This window comes from Patella vulgata, chromosome 7 (genome assembly GCF_932274485.2).
Source record: "Patella vulgata chromosome 7, xgPatVulg1.2, whole genome shotgun sequence".
Classification (NCBI taxonomy): domain Eukaryota; kingdom Metazoa; phylum Mollusca; class Gastropoda; family Patellidae; genus Patella; species Patella vulgata.
This window is the reverse complement of record NC_065885.2, coordinates 40225539-40240572: the sequence shown is the minus strand read 5'-3', so window position 1 is coordinate 40240572 and position 15034 is coordinate 40225539. Positions and strand designations below refer to the sequence as shown.

At 34.4% G+C, this 15034-nt stretch overlaps 1 protein-coding gene across 3 annotated transcripts in view; it reads right to left on the bottom strand.

The window, feature by feature from the left end:
• LOC126828368 (cyclin-dependent kinase 17) overlaps positions 1 to 15034 on the bottom strand; it is a 162691-nt gene that overhangs the window by 25175 nt on the left and 122482 nt on the right. For all 3 annotated transcript variants that reach the window (XM_050558137.2, XM_050558136.2, XM_056102553.1), the window contains 4 exons: positions 11799 to 11861; positions 10393 to 10516; positions 7455 to 7515; positions 5523 to 5582 (listed from right to left, as the gene is read on the bottom strand). In XM_050558137.2, the coding sequence (XP_050414094.1) occupies positions 5523 to 5582; positions 7455 to 7515; positions 10393 to 10516; positions 11799 to 11861 (308 nt within the window). The remainder of the gene's footprint in view (positions 1 to 5522; positions 5583 to 7454; positions 7516 to 10392; positions 10517 to 11798; positions 11862 to 15034) is intronic.

The window sequence follows — 15034 nt, the reverse complement described above, 5'->3', positions numbered from 1 at the left end:
ATCAAAAAAATAATCTACATTTACATTTCATCATAGACATACAACAAAAAACAAACTCAAACAACAAATTTCTAACTAAATACAAATCTCCAAATACAAATGTTGCAAAACATTTCTCCCAAAACATTTCTTCAATAACATTTCTCCCAAAACATTTCTCGAAATCCATCGAACCGGAATATTATGATGATCGGAAATCAACCTGGCATACAATAGTCACCATACAACAAAGTAGAATCGAGCAAACATATATACAACTAGAACTGCAAAGCAGTAATTACAGGTTTCACTGGTGCAATGTTACCCTTGAACTTATGTCACTCTCAGTGCCACGTTACCCTTGAACTCATATCACTTCCAGTACCAATGAAATTTCCACATAAACATTGCAGACATGTTATAAAATGGACGCAGAATCAATCAAACCCGGCAATATCAATTCCATTCATACATTTGTTACCATGTGTTACATGTCAAAATAGTGATCCTGACAAAATTTGTTACTAACTTACAGCTAAGTTAGCTGACTTTCTAATGGGAAATTAAAATGAGAAAAAAAACTTAAAAAGTGATCCTGACAAAATTGGTTATTTCTCGACAAGCTATTTTTGGACATCTATATGATCTTATTGATTTAATCTATATGTCCATTGGAGTCAAATACCATAATCTTAAACGAATAATAAATATAACTCACTTCAAACAAATGTTTGTTTTGGAGGCTAAAAGTATAATTTTTGCAAAAATGACATTACTTCTGGGGATAATGAAAATGTTAAATTAATTCTATGAAATCATAAATGGCATAAGGCATCACATGGTGAAAATTTAATAAAAATTGAATAATAATTGCCACTTTTATAGACCAAAAACCCTGAAAAGTGACTTGTTGAAAATCATCCATTTCTCTGCAACTGTAAAAATTAGAAACCCTTTCGTGGTATCTGTATGATCGCATGGATTCATTCTGTTTGTTGATAGGAATCAAATATCATAATTTTATAAAACATTACAAATCAGACTCAATTGAATAAAATATCTGTTTTGTAAACATAATATTTGCTTTTTAAAAGAACTTTAGACACATCAAAATTAAAGTTCTGGGCAAAATTATGGCACTTCCGGTGTCGACAGAAACTTTTATCGGTAGAAGAAAGTTGAGAATTTGCATCACGGAGCATATGGGCTTTTGTTTTATACAAATCAGACAATTAATAATTAAGCCAGAACCCATAAATGGAAATTAAAATGCGAAAAAATCTTAAAGATAGGTTGCCAGGCAACAAAACATACGCCCACAGCAGCTAAATCGTCCGAGCTGTCGACAAGGGTTGTCGCATAATTATTCTTTTGTAGGTGATTAGGGGAATTTAATAGACAATTTCATACAGATGACATTATAATTTTCGTCGTTTGAGGGTTCACAAGGTTCTAAAAACTAAAACATGGGCCGTAACTCTGGAATTAACCTACAGAAATTGTTGAAATTCGACAGGCTTTTTCGTTTTACTAATTCAAATAATGCATATAAATTTCATACAGATCGGATGATAACTTTTGTCGTTCGACCGTTCACAAGGTTCAACAAAGTAAAACAAGGGCCATAACTCTAAAAGTAATTGACGGAAATTGCTGACATTCAATAGGCGTCTTCATTTTACTAATTCAAATGATGCATATGAATTTCATACATATTAGGTGATAACTTTTGTTGTTCAAGCGTTCTCAAGATTTAACAAAGTTAAACAAGGGCCATAACTCTAGATGTAATTAACAGAAATTTGCTGAAACTCAATAGGCTTGTTCCTTTTACTAATTTAAACATTACATATAAATTTCATACACATCGGATAATAACTGTTGTCATTAGAGCGTTCACAAGATTCAACAAAGTGCAATAAGGGCCATAACTCTAGATGTAATTAACGGAAATTGCTGAAATTCAATAGGGTTCTTTGTTTTACTAATTTAAATGATGCATATAAATTTCATACAGATGGGATAACAACATTTGCCGTTACAGCACTCACTAGGTACAACAAAGTGAAACAAGGGCCACAACTCACGGCGTAATTAATGGAAATTGCTGGAATTCAATAGGCTTCTTCCTTTCACTAATTTAAATGATGCATATCAATTTCAAACAGATCGGAAGGTACTTGTTGTCATTAGAGCGTTCACAAGATTCAACAAAGTGAAACAAGGGCCATAACTCTAAATTCAATAGGCTTCTTTGTTTTATTAATTTAAATGATGCATATAAATTTCATACAGATCGGATAATAACTTTTGTCGTTAGAGCGTTCGCAAGGTGCAACAAAGTGAAACAAGGGCCATAACTCCAGAAGAAATTAACGGAAGTTATTGAAATTAAATAGGCTTCTTTATCTCACTAATGCAAACAACATATATCAATTCCAAAAAAATCAGATGATAAATGTAGTCTGTAGAGTGTTCACAAGAGATTGTGGACGATGGATGGACGGACGGACGGGGGCGACGGCAATATACGACCACATTTCCATGTGGGCGAATAAATAGTGATCCTGACAAAATTGGTTATTTCTCGGCAAAGGAAGATGTTAGAAACAATTTTATGATATCAATATGATCTATTGCTTTATACTATTTGCCAATAGGAATCAAATATCACAATGAATATCGCTTACATCAAATGAGTATTTGTTTTAGAGGCTAAAAATACAGTTTTTGCCAATATCACGTTACTTCCGGTGATAATGAAAATGTTAAATTATTTGTATGAAATCGTAAATGGCATTAGGTATCACAGAGTGAAATTTTTATGAAACTCGAACAATAATTGACACTTTTATGGACCAAAAACCTTGAAAAGTGACCTGTTGAAAATAGCCTATTTCTCCGCAACTAAACAAGTTAGAAACCATTTTGTGATATCTGTATGATCGTATTGGTTCATTCTATTAGTTGAATGGAATCAGATATTAAAATTTTAAACAAAAAACAAATCAGACTGCGCATATTACAAATTAATTTTCACATACATTCTCTGCGTATAGATTATTGCTACGAGTTTATGAAAGTTACGAAGAAATATTTTAAAATATGAAAATGCTGGATGGGTTGTAAATAGTTTAATTTTACACCTTTTTTCACCTTTTAATCGTAATCAAAATAGCCCGAAAACTAAATCAAAATTAAAAAAAACAAGCCCGACATTTTGTGCGCCTTTAAAGGGCGCACCCTTTCAGTTATACCAGATTTGAAAAAAATAATATTTGCTTTCAAAAAGTGGTACCGAACTGTCAAAATTGTAGTTTTTGGTAAAATTATGTCACTTCCAGTGCCGACAGGAAACTTTAACGGTAACATAAAAAATGACATTTCGGAAAACGGAGAATATGAACTTTGTTTTATACAAATCGAACAATAAATAATTAATCTAGGACCGAAAAACTGAATTAGCCAATGGCGGCTAACACAAATTAATGAGACAAAAATTGTTCACATTTTTGCTATAGTCAGATGACCCTTAATCCTGTGTAAAATACCATCAAAAAATATTCAAAAATAAAAAAGTTTTTTGTAAAAATTTAAATTTTCAAAATTTCGCGCCTAATATAAGCGAGGATTCGTCGAAAATCAAAAGTCTGAAGTACCGTAGCTATTTGCCCTATTGTCTCAGACTATGTCAAAATGTACCAAATGTTAAAATCCGGCAATTATTGTAAATATTACGGCAATATTTTAAAAAAACGACAACTTTGGTGATTTCTGACATTTCGCATTGTCGTCGAATGTTCAAAATAAATTTAATCTCTAAGTCATGCCGACTTTCCCGTAAAACCAAAGATATAAGATCGATTCGACAAGTAGTTTCTGAGATATGCTCAAGTGAAAAATGAAACGGCCAACTTGTTGGATGATTGGTTTTTTTTGGTAAAAACAATCATCACTAGAACTGCGACGCAGTAATGACTAGTGCTCCTACGGTTAGGACTTTTTGTTATTCGAATAGCTGTAGCTATTAACCGGTTAGTAACCGTTAACCGTATGGTATGAATTTTAAACATAAAACAGAGCTTGTCAGGAGGTGCGAGTCATTACTCGTGCGCACGCTATACTCGCCTAAGTAAAAGGCATTACACGCGCAAAAATTTCAGGAATTTTTTCAGACATGTACATTTCTTTGAAGAAAATTTAAACTATCTAAGGCCGTAGTTATTTATTTACCTGGTTAACTTGGTTCATTTGAAACATTTTTTAATTCAATATAATGATAATATACAAAACAATACTCTGGTTCCCTTCGTACGTGACAGATGGCGATAATATTACGATTACACAATGTTACTAAGAATAGAATAAAGTAAATTGGAAGGCGTCTATTGATTGGACAATAAAGAAATAATTCCTCGCTTGTAAGTAGAATTTTTATGATTGGTTAATTTAACTAAAAACCAAAGTAGAATTCTTGCGAGAAATTACGAGATATGAAACGTGTTGAATGTCGTAACGAATCTAGTATAATGTCATTTTCTAGCCTTTATGATTATATTTTGAATGGTGGTTACGTTTTGAAGTAAATAATAAACAAGGTAGAATATAGTTAGAAATGCCGAGAAGTATTTAAATTGGATTAACAATAGCAAAAGTCAGAACAAGGTCCGTTGACTTTGCCGTATGACAAATTTAATGATTTAATTTAAAGATGGGTTGCCAGCCAACGGCAGCTAAATCGTCCGGACAGTCAACAAGAGTGTCGCATATTGTTACTTTTTTTTGGTAATGAAACATTTATAAAGTTCTGCCCCCATGCTAACGTTTAGTATATGAAACATTTAATATCATGGATTTAGCTGTTCGAGTTATCAAAAATCCTTGAAAATCAATATACTTGTTCGTCTCAAGACTTTAAACTCTGTGTATCATTCAATCTGAAGTCAATCGGATGATAACTTTAGCCTCTAGAGCATCACAATATTTTTCAAAGTGATGAAGGGCCATAACTTTGGCATTAATTATCAGAAATCGTTGAAAATCAATAGGCTTCTTCGTCTCATGACCTCAAACACTGTGTATAAATTTAAAGTCAATCGAATATTAACTTTGGCCTCTAGAGCATCCACAAGATTTTTTGAAGTGATCAAGGGCCATAACTCTTAACAGTAATTATCCGAAATCGCTGATCATCAATAGGCTTCTTCGTCTCATGACCTTAAACACTGTGTATAAATTTAAAGTCAATCGGATATTAACTTTAACCTCTAGAGCGTCAATGTGGGCGTATAAAAACGGAGAAGCAAGGCTAAGACTCGAATCACTAGTACAGGGGTTACGATCAATGCTCACATCTTGTCAATACTACAACCATTGATAACTTCACTCAAAATAAAGTAATTTGAATGAAATTTTCAATATATACAATTTGCATTATCTATTTTTTAAATATAGCGAGGACGGCCAGCTCTTTATCTAAATCTTACATAATGCCCCTTTAAGGTAAAATAATATACATGTAGAATAAGAAAGTAAAATCTTACCACATATCTATAGGGGTAGAGTATTCTGTAGATCCTAATAACACATCAGGTGGTCTGTACCTGTAATCATCAACACAACCAATCAAATATTATATACAATCAACAAAACATATTCCAATGACAGAACATAAATTGAAAGTAGATCTGGGCAAGAGCAATAATAAAGGCAAGGGCAATAACTCAAGAAGTAATTAACAGAAACTCTTAAAATTCATTTGGCTTCTTCATTTCTCTAATCTTAACAAAGCAAATAAATTTCAAGGATTTTGGATATAAATTTTTTTTCGCTGGTTCCTTCAATACACAATATTCTACAACAAACAACACTCTCACATCAGCTTAGTGGTCACTTCAATAGACAGTTATAAGACTTATCAGAAATCGTTCTAATTCTATACTAGACATATTCCTGTCACTAAAATCAATTACACTTAAAAAATTTATGTCAATTAGTTCCAAATTTAAGACACTAGTTCAGCCAAATGATTTTTCAAAGTGATCAAGAGGAATAACTTAGAAATTTTATTTCAGAATTTATGGTGGATATCAAATTACACAAGCCAACAGTGAGGCTGATGTCCCCCGCCGAAATTGCAAAATAAATAGATGACACATATTAATTAATCGCACATTTATTTTTTTCACTAAGTTTCATCACTCTCTATCAGATAGAATCAAGATTATCTTGTAACAAACCATCGACAAATGAAATCGATTAGCTCTGCTTAGCTTCAGCTCGAAATGTTAATTATTGAACTCAGTCAAGACATTCACCTAATGAACATCTACATATACATCAAGTTTAAACATTCACCTAATAGACACCTATGCCAAGTTTGAACATTCTACCTCAATTAGAAGGAGAGTTATTGTGTTCCAAAGTTTCTACCAATCAAATTGCTTATCACTCTGCTTACCCTCAGCAAAAAATGTTCATTATCGAACTTAGTTAAGGTATTCATATAATAAATCTATACACCAAGTTTCATCAATCTCACTTAATTAGAACTAAAGTTATCGTGTCCCAAAGCATCAACCAATCAAATTGCTTATCTCTGCTTACCCTAAGCGGAAAATGCTCATCTTCGAACTCCATCAAGGCATTGACCTAATCAACACATACACCAAGTTTGAACATTCTAGCTCAATTAGGAAGAGAGTTATCGTGTCCCAAAGCATCAACCAATCAAATTGCTTATCTCTGCTTACCCTAAGCGGAAAATGCTCATCTTCGAACTCCATCAAGGCATTGACCTAATAAACACATACACCAAGTTTGAACATTCTAGCTCAATTAAAAGTTATCGTGTCCCAAAGCATCAACCAATCAAATTGCTTATCTCTGCTTACCCTAAGCGGAAAATGCTCATCTTCGAACTCCATCAAGGCATTGACCTAATCAACACATACACCAAGTTTGAACATTCTAGCCCAATTAGGAAGAGAGTTATCGTGTCCCAAAGCATCAACCAATCAAATTGCTTATCTCTGCTTACCCTAAGCGGAAAATGCTCGTCTTCGAACTCCATCAAGGCATTGACCTAATAAACACATACACCAAGTTTAAACATTCTAGCTCAATTAGGAAGAGAGTTATTGTGTCCCAAAAAGTGTGACGGACAGACAGACGGACAGACAGACGGACAGACGGACGGACGAACCCATTTTAATAGTCCCCTGCTTTCTTCGAAAGGCGGGGGACAAAAATAATAGCCAAACCTTTACAGCAGCTAGCTATTAAACTAAGTTAATAAATTCCATCAACAATACTGTTCTGTATCATGTTCACAAGTTTTGAATGTCTAGCTTTAAGAGCCAAAGCTTAAACAGAGAGAGAATTCTGTGATTATCACTTCAACACATTTTGAATTTAGATATGTTTCTTCTTTCCTGATAGAGTGTTCACAAGAAATTGTAGACAACTATACATACCATAATGTGACAACTTCATTGGAATATGTCTTTGTGGGTATAGATTTGGCCCGAGCTAAACCTGTCATAGAAAAACAATGTCTCCATTCAATTTTTAATACATTTAAGAAAATTTTTAATTTATGTATTTCTTAGTCACAAATCATTGATATTATGTCAATCTATCAGTGTTCAAACAACCAATTGAAACAAATGACTTTCGATGCTTCTGAAATGGTTCCTTACTAACTGTTACTCAAGTGAAATCTATACATCATTTGATATGTGTATCAGAAAGGCTTCATCATTGTGAATTCCAGTACTTCACGATTTTGAATTTCGTTCTTGATTACCTCAATTAGGATCTAGCATGTGTGGTATTGCTATAGGTCTATTGGTCATACTGCCGAATATTTGAAAGTATTTGAATGCTATGAATAATTTCTTGCCATGAATCAATAGCAAATGCCTACATAAAAGTAGTATAGCTATCACTGGGAAGTATCAAAGGTGACACTTGTGCAAATTGGGTATAGATTTCGTGCCAATTTAGTAAATTTCTGCAAATATCGGTAAAATTCTAATTATCGCAACAAATCTAATACCGCAAGGCTAAAATCTGTAGATATGGTGTGTTAATTAACGGGGTGTGAAATTGACTGAAAGGTAATTTAGTTATTGCTAGGGGGTGAATATCTATGTGACAGTGCGTGTTCTGTACTGGGTGTGTTAATTAACGGACGGGTTAAAAACGATTCTTTGTTTGGTGAGTTTTCTTGAAAGCGTGTTATAACTGCAGCAAAGGTGATTTATCAAGGACCAGCAGGCTTTATCTGACTCATAGGTGTTAAATCTAATTTACCGTGCGATTTCTTGTTCGACTGTGCGTTTTACGCAGATCAGTCTTTGTTAAGTGTTGGTCTTTATACATGGATTTATACATGGGGTAATTACCTATATGCGTTCTTATACGTATTTCATTTCTTGATGAATACTATGTGTTTTATACTTCGTACCATAGTCGGACTGTAGTTATTTATATATTTGATCTTTTTTGTGGGTTTAATTTGTTTACAAATTATCGTGCATACCACTGAACTATAAATGCATGTATCTTAAAATTGATTGCAGGCAGTATCATTATTTCCCAATATCTGTACCAATTTCAATTTGAATATCCGATATATTTTAATCTCCATTGTTATCAGATTAACGAATCTGTCTTTCCGATATATTCGCATTAGGGTATGGTTTGTTCCCTTCTTTCAACAGCTTAAATGACCCTTCTTGGAAAATTAGTCAAACGTAAAGAAATCTAACTCTCGGTCCAGAAAAAGAGATGTCAGTGTGTGGCTTTTTGTGAATGGAAATCGAAGTCATGTAATAAAATAATTCCTGATCAAAGAATGATTCAACCCACACATTTCAGACTTTACATCGCATCCGTTGCATGTATAAATCGAAAGCACGGATTAGAAATATAATATAATGGCTTGGACAGTTTTTTCGTTTCAGATACTAACCGAAATTTCCTATGAGAAAAAAATGAAATGTATATATCTTATTAGAATATCAAGCTTTATTTAAATGAGATGCTCGAAAAGTGAACCATACATTTATCCATTGCAATAAGATTAAAATTGAATTGAAATTCCAACCAACTTTATCAGCTAATCCATTCGAGCACAAGCTGTACTTCGCCTCTAACATCAAAGAAGAGCAGAACTAACTGTGTGTCGCCTCTCAACATCAAAATAGCAGTTCTGTGCGAAAAGCGTAAATTGTAAAATAAAGGCTGGATTCACAATTACAGAACCTGTGGTTTCTTAGTACCTTGGAGTAAAATAATAAAGCTATTTCATACAATCGAAAACAAGCGGCTATATGAACAAGCGTCTAAATATTAGGTCATATATCAGTATTTTGCTTTCAAAGACCAGCTAGTTACACAGAGTTCAATCGAATCTGAATAATGTTCGGCAATGGGCAATATCATCTTGGGTGGAATCTAGCGCATGTCCCTATTTTCATTAGTGTTATTTGATATGTGAATTATCATTTGTTATATATACCATAGGAAATTACTTTTTTTTGGTAGTCCTATCTATGACCCAGGCAAAAAACTATACATTTATATATTAAAACATCCACGCATAGTAAATATAGCAGTTTTCATTAATTGTGCAATTCTATATTTATAAATTTGCTTTCGAAACAGATTCGTTAATCTGATATCAATAGAGATTAGAATATATCGGATATTCAAATTGAGGTTGGTTCGGATATATTGGAAATAATGATACTGCCTTCGATCAATTTTAAGATACGTGCATTTATAGTTCAGTGGTATGCACGATAATTTGTAAACAAATTAAACCCACAAAAAAATCGAATATATAAATAACTGCAGTCCAACTACGGTACGAAGTATAAAACACATAGTATTCATCAAGATATGAAATACGTATCAGAACGCATATACGTAACTACCCCATGTATAAAGACCAACACTTAACAATGACTGATCTGCTTAAAACACACGGTCGAACAAGAAATCGCACGGTAAATTAGATTTAACACCTACGCGTCAGATAAAGCTTGCTGGTCCTTGATAAATCACCTTTGCTGCAGTTACAACATGCTTTCGAGAAAACTCACCAAACAAAGAATACGCAGCGTGTCAGTCATTTTTAACCCGTCCATTAATTAACACACCCAGTACAGAAAACGCACCGTCACATAGATATTCACCCCTAGCGATAATTAAATCACCTTTCAGTCAATTTCTCACCCCTGTTAATTAACGCACGTGCGTATCTACAGATTTTAGCATCGCGGTTTTAGATTTGTTGCGATAATTAGAATTTTACCGATATTTGAATAAATTTACTAAATTGGCACAAAATCTATACCCGCTTTGCACAAATGTCACCTTTGATACTTCCTAGTGTATACTTACCAAAGTCGGCAAGTTTGAGTTCACCTCTCTCGTTAATTAATAAATTCTGTGGTTTCAAATCACGATGAAGTACACGTCGTTTGTGACAATAAGCTAATCCCCTCAATAACTGGTATAAAAATATCTGAAAACATAAAAGAAATGGGGTTTAATGTCCCACTTTTCTTCGTCAACTGACATGTGCCATACGGTGCGCTACAAGGGAATTTTGCATGGACAGCGGCACTACAGCCTACTCTTACTTCGAATTCCAACTATCAAGGGTTCGTTTTAAGGGACCTCGGTTTTTCCTGCCATTAGAACGACTAGACATTGTCCTTGTCAGGCCCTGTGTCCTGCAATTCTGACAAGCGGAAACTACACCGGAAAATTTTGAGGAACTTTTCTCAGCCAACCCAGGAGCAAACCCAAGACATCCTGGTCAGTCTTACTCACTGAGCCACCATGACTCCCCTGAAAACATAAACTAAGGCTCATGAAGCAAAAACCATATTCACAATTTAGAAGAATTATTTGTCCATTTCTTTTATAGATGCCTTCCCATGTACAAACTATGTGATTTGATGATATATTAAGACTAAAAACATATTCAAACTAATTTATCTATCAAAAGTTGCTTCAAAGTTCAAATCCCTGTCGAAACATTTTTATCAGAAGAAATCTATTTCACGCTGTAAAAATCTCTTTTAAGCAGCCTTGTCTGTCACGTGACTGATTGAGGGGAGGGTCCATTTTCAGCTTTTACAATTTGTTGTTAGTTGCTGTCCATGTACCATAAATATTGAAGTTGCTGTCCATTTACCATAAATACTGAAGCCTAAGTAAATCCTTGGCTTATCTTCTGCCAACTTCTTTTTCACCAGTTAATCGCAAAGTCTGCAGTACACTCACATCTCTCTCTGCTCCCACAACTGCTAGCCAACAACAAAACCAAGCGCTGTCGATATCATTCAAGCAAACAACAAACAGACTAACAGTTATTGATTGCCTTACATTTTGTCCTGTGCACCTCTCATTCGTGTAATTCAGGGAATTCAGTAATTTTCTAGTAAGATTTGATGTCTTTACTTTCCATATACAAAATCTGCCATACTTTTATTGGAAATAACTAACCTATAAATACTTTTGTGGGAAAGATTCTTTAACAGTAGCTGAAACCTATTTTATATTGTTTAAAGGAACTCCAGGCTATGAAGGGGAAGTAACACTTCCAATTACATCTGTTGTGTATCCTAAGACCACAAAATGAATTTTTTTTTTTTTTTTAAATTTGCTCAATAAATTTCACAGCAGACATCTAAATATGCTTTCTTCTATCAAACAGATGCTTTCCAAAAAAGAATTCTTCTAAACATCAAATACAGATTATATAGAAAAATATTTTCTATACAAATACAAAGTCATACCTTAACATTTGTCATACTCATAATATTACCACAATCATCCATATACTGTTTGAGATCCTTTTCCTAAAAAACAATTTATACTCATGAAGTAACTCAGTAAAAGTATTGAGAACCAGCGGCTGCCAGGCAGGATACGCCCACATTTTCGAGAGATGGATAGAGAACAAGCTAAGAAGAAAGTGATTTTTCCTACAATCAAGGGCCATAATTCAGGAAATTACAATTTGATATGCGCAAATATCGAAAGGAACCGAGATCTTTGTGTTATAAACTTACATTTCAAGTTTCAACAAAATCGGATAAAAATTGTGACTTCTATAGGGTCCACAACTTTGATATACCCTATTTGAGAACGAAGGGCAGCCATTTTATCTGTCAGTTTTGGGCCGATTTTCACGAAATTCGAACTCAGTCATCCTTAGGGTGTAACGGTGATATAATAATACGTTTTTTTAAATCGGATAAAAATTATGACCTCTATAGGGTCCACAGGCTAAAAACGTGATTTTTTGTACAATCAGGGGCCATAATTCAGAAAGTTACGGTCCGATATGCACGAACATCGAAAGGAACCGAGATCTTTAGGTTATAAACTTATATTTCAAGTTTCAAATAAATCTGATAAAAATTGTGACCTCTATAGGGTCCACAACCTTGATATACCATATTTTTACGCTATTTGAGACGAACGGCGGCCATTTTGTCTGTCAATTTTAGGCCGATTTTCACAAAATTCAAACCCAACCATCCTTAGGGTGTAACGGTGATATAATAATACGGTTTTTTAAATCGGATAAAAATTATGACCTCTATATGGTCCACAAGTTAAAATCGCGATTTTTCGTACAATCAGGGGCCATAATTCAGAAAGTTACAGTCCGATATGCGCGAATATCGAAAGGAACCGAGATCTTTAGGTTATAAACTTACATTTCAAGTTTCAAGGTCCACAAGCTAAAAACGTGATTTTTCGTACAATCAAGGGCCATAATCCATGAAGTTTCGATCGGATACATGCCAATATCGAAAGCAGCCGACATCTTTTGGGGATAAACCTATATTTCAAGTTTCGTCAAAATCGGATAAGAATTGTGACCTGTAGAGAGTCCACAAACAATTGTGGACGGACGGACGTCCGGACGGACAGGGGCGACGGCATAATACGTCCACATGAAAATGTGGGCGTATAAAAACATATCAGAACATTTCCTATTTGTGCATTCCGGAAGTATAGTGAACATGCATTTTGCGTATCATATATAATCTTCAAAAAAAGTAGGGGATATTGATATGCAGGTTTTGATATGATAAATAGTCATGGACACTTGACATGCTTTGAGAGTATGTTTCCAGATGAAGAACTTATCGCCCCAACAGAATCATTGAGCTGCATGTGCGACACGCAATAGCGGCATACACGTGGGAGGGGTTCATTGTCCAATTTGACACGTCAAGGAAGGGTTGATGAAAACTGCCGCTTGCTGGTTTATACTATCCATATTTGCTTTCCTATCGGTTCTTGCATAAGATTTACTGTTTAGCATATCTTTGCTTTAGTGTGTTATGTTTAATTTGATCGGGAGAGGTGTTCGTTGATGTCAACATCAATGGACAACACTGCAAGAATTGGTCGTGACACTGCAAGAGGAGTGGGTCAGATTGCCCCAAATCATGACTGGACAGTTGATTAAGAGCATGCCACGACGAATTGCTGAATGTCTGAGGATTGGTGGAGCAATTACTTATTATTAAGACAAAAATCAAAAACGTCCATTTTCACTTTTGACAGTGTATCTCTTTGCAAGTGAAATGGAGCCGTCAGATAAGCCGCCCATATGAACTGTTTATGTTCATGTGTAGGCAATTGGCCTGTTATTAACATACACTGGTTACCTCTGATAAAAACAGCAGTGCATTTCCGCAATTTTGTATTGTTTCTGAATATCCCCTACTTTTGTTGAAGAGTATATTTCGATGTATAAGATACAGGGTTAGGTTGTAAGGCTTGCTCTAGTGAAATATGTGTTTAAGATGCACCCTTCTTTAGGCAGAGGCAAATATATAACGATCTTCAAATTCCTATTTTTCTATTTTAATGCTACAGACACCAACAGAACGGTACTTTAATATAACTAGTACTATTGTTAGTGTAACACTAATAATAATAGTCTCATACTAGTAAACAGCGGTGCACAATTCCCATTGCCTGACGCCGGGACTGGTTAATTTTTTTGTTGGACAGCTGAGATTTCGCATTCCGTCCGCCCGCGGACAGGCCGATTTTCTCTGACAGAAATTCTTTGAAATTGAACAATACTTTGTGATTATTTAAAGCATTTTAGTTCAAGTCCGTGCAATAATAATAGCCGAATTGACTAAGTTTAGTCAGAATAACTTACTAAGCACACGATAGTTCTACTGGTAATAGCTTCCGGTACTAAAAATAACTTTTCTAAAATAAATGAGTATTGTCGAATGACAACATTCCTTACCGAAGATACCGCAATTTTTTTTCTCTATGTATTTTGTGAAAATATGTCTTCCTTGTATTGTTTAATGATATATAAACAGCACTAAATACTGTTATAAACTCCCAAGTGTTCATTTCACGAAGATTGCAAACGCCGTAATAATATAGCGTTTTTACATCATGTGTCTTCTCGCTCACTTTTCCACACAACCGGTGGTACTGTTAGAATTATCCCTGTTTCACGAATTATGTATACCCACACTTTGATTTTCCAAAGGAATCATTGATTTTCTGATTAAAAAAGATATTATCGTGATAATAAATTTTGTACTATGCCCGTCTGTCTGTTTTTGTTACATACGGGCAACTAGCCCGTACTATTTCTGGTGTCGCGTCGATCGGTTTCCCGCCACTGGAACTAGTGCACATTTTCTATCCTGCTTGGATAGGTGTCTGTGATAGATTGTGCATAGAATATTTTTGGAATTGTTTTTGGAATTGTTTATTGCAAGTGCTTCTGTTGGAATTTTAATTGTACGTACTATCACTGTTTTTTCTAAGTAATTATTGCAGGTCTATGCTTTAGTCCCGGATTATTGCAGTTCATTGTAGTTCATTGCACTATTTCCTTTGTCTTTGCATAGCGTGATTCAAAATGGCGTTGCCATTCCCTTTGGCATCATCGTAAAAAATTATGGAAAAAGCGGAGGTGGAAGGGGTGACGTTAAGACCCCTTAAGGTAGTGCTTTTTGGATCTTTGTATGTC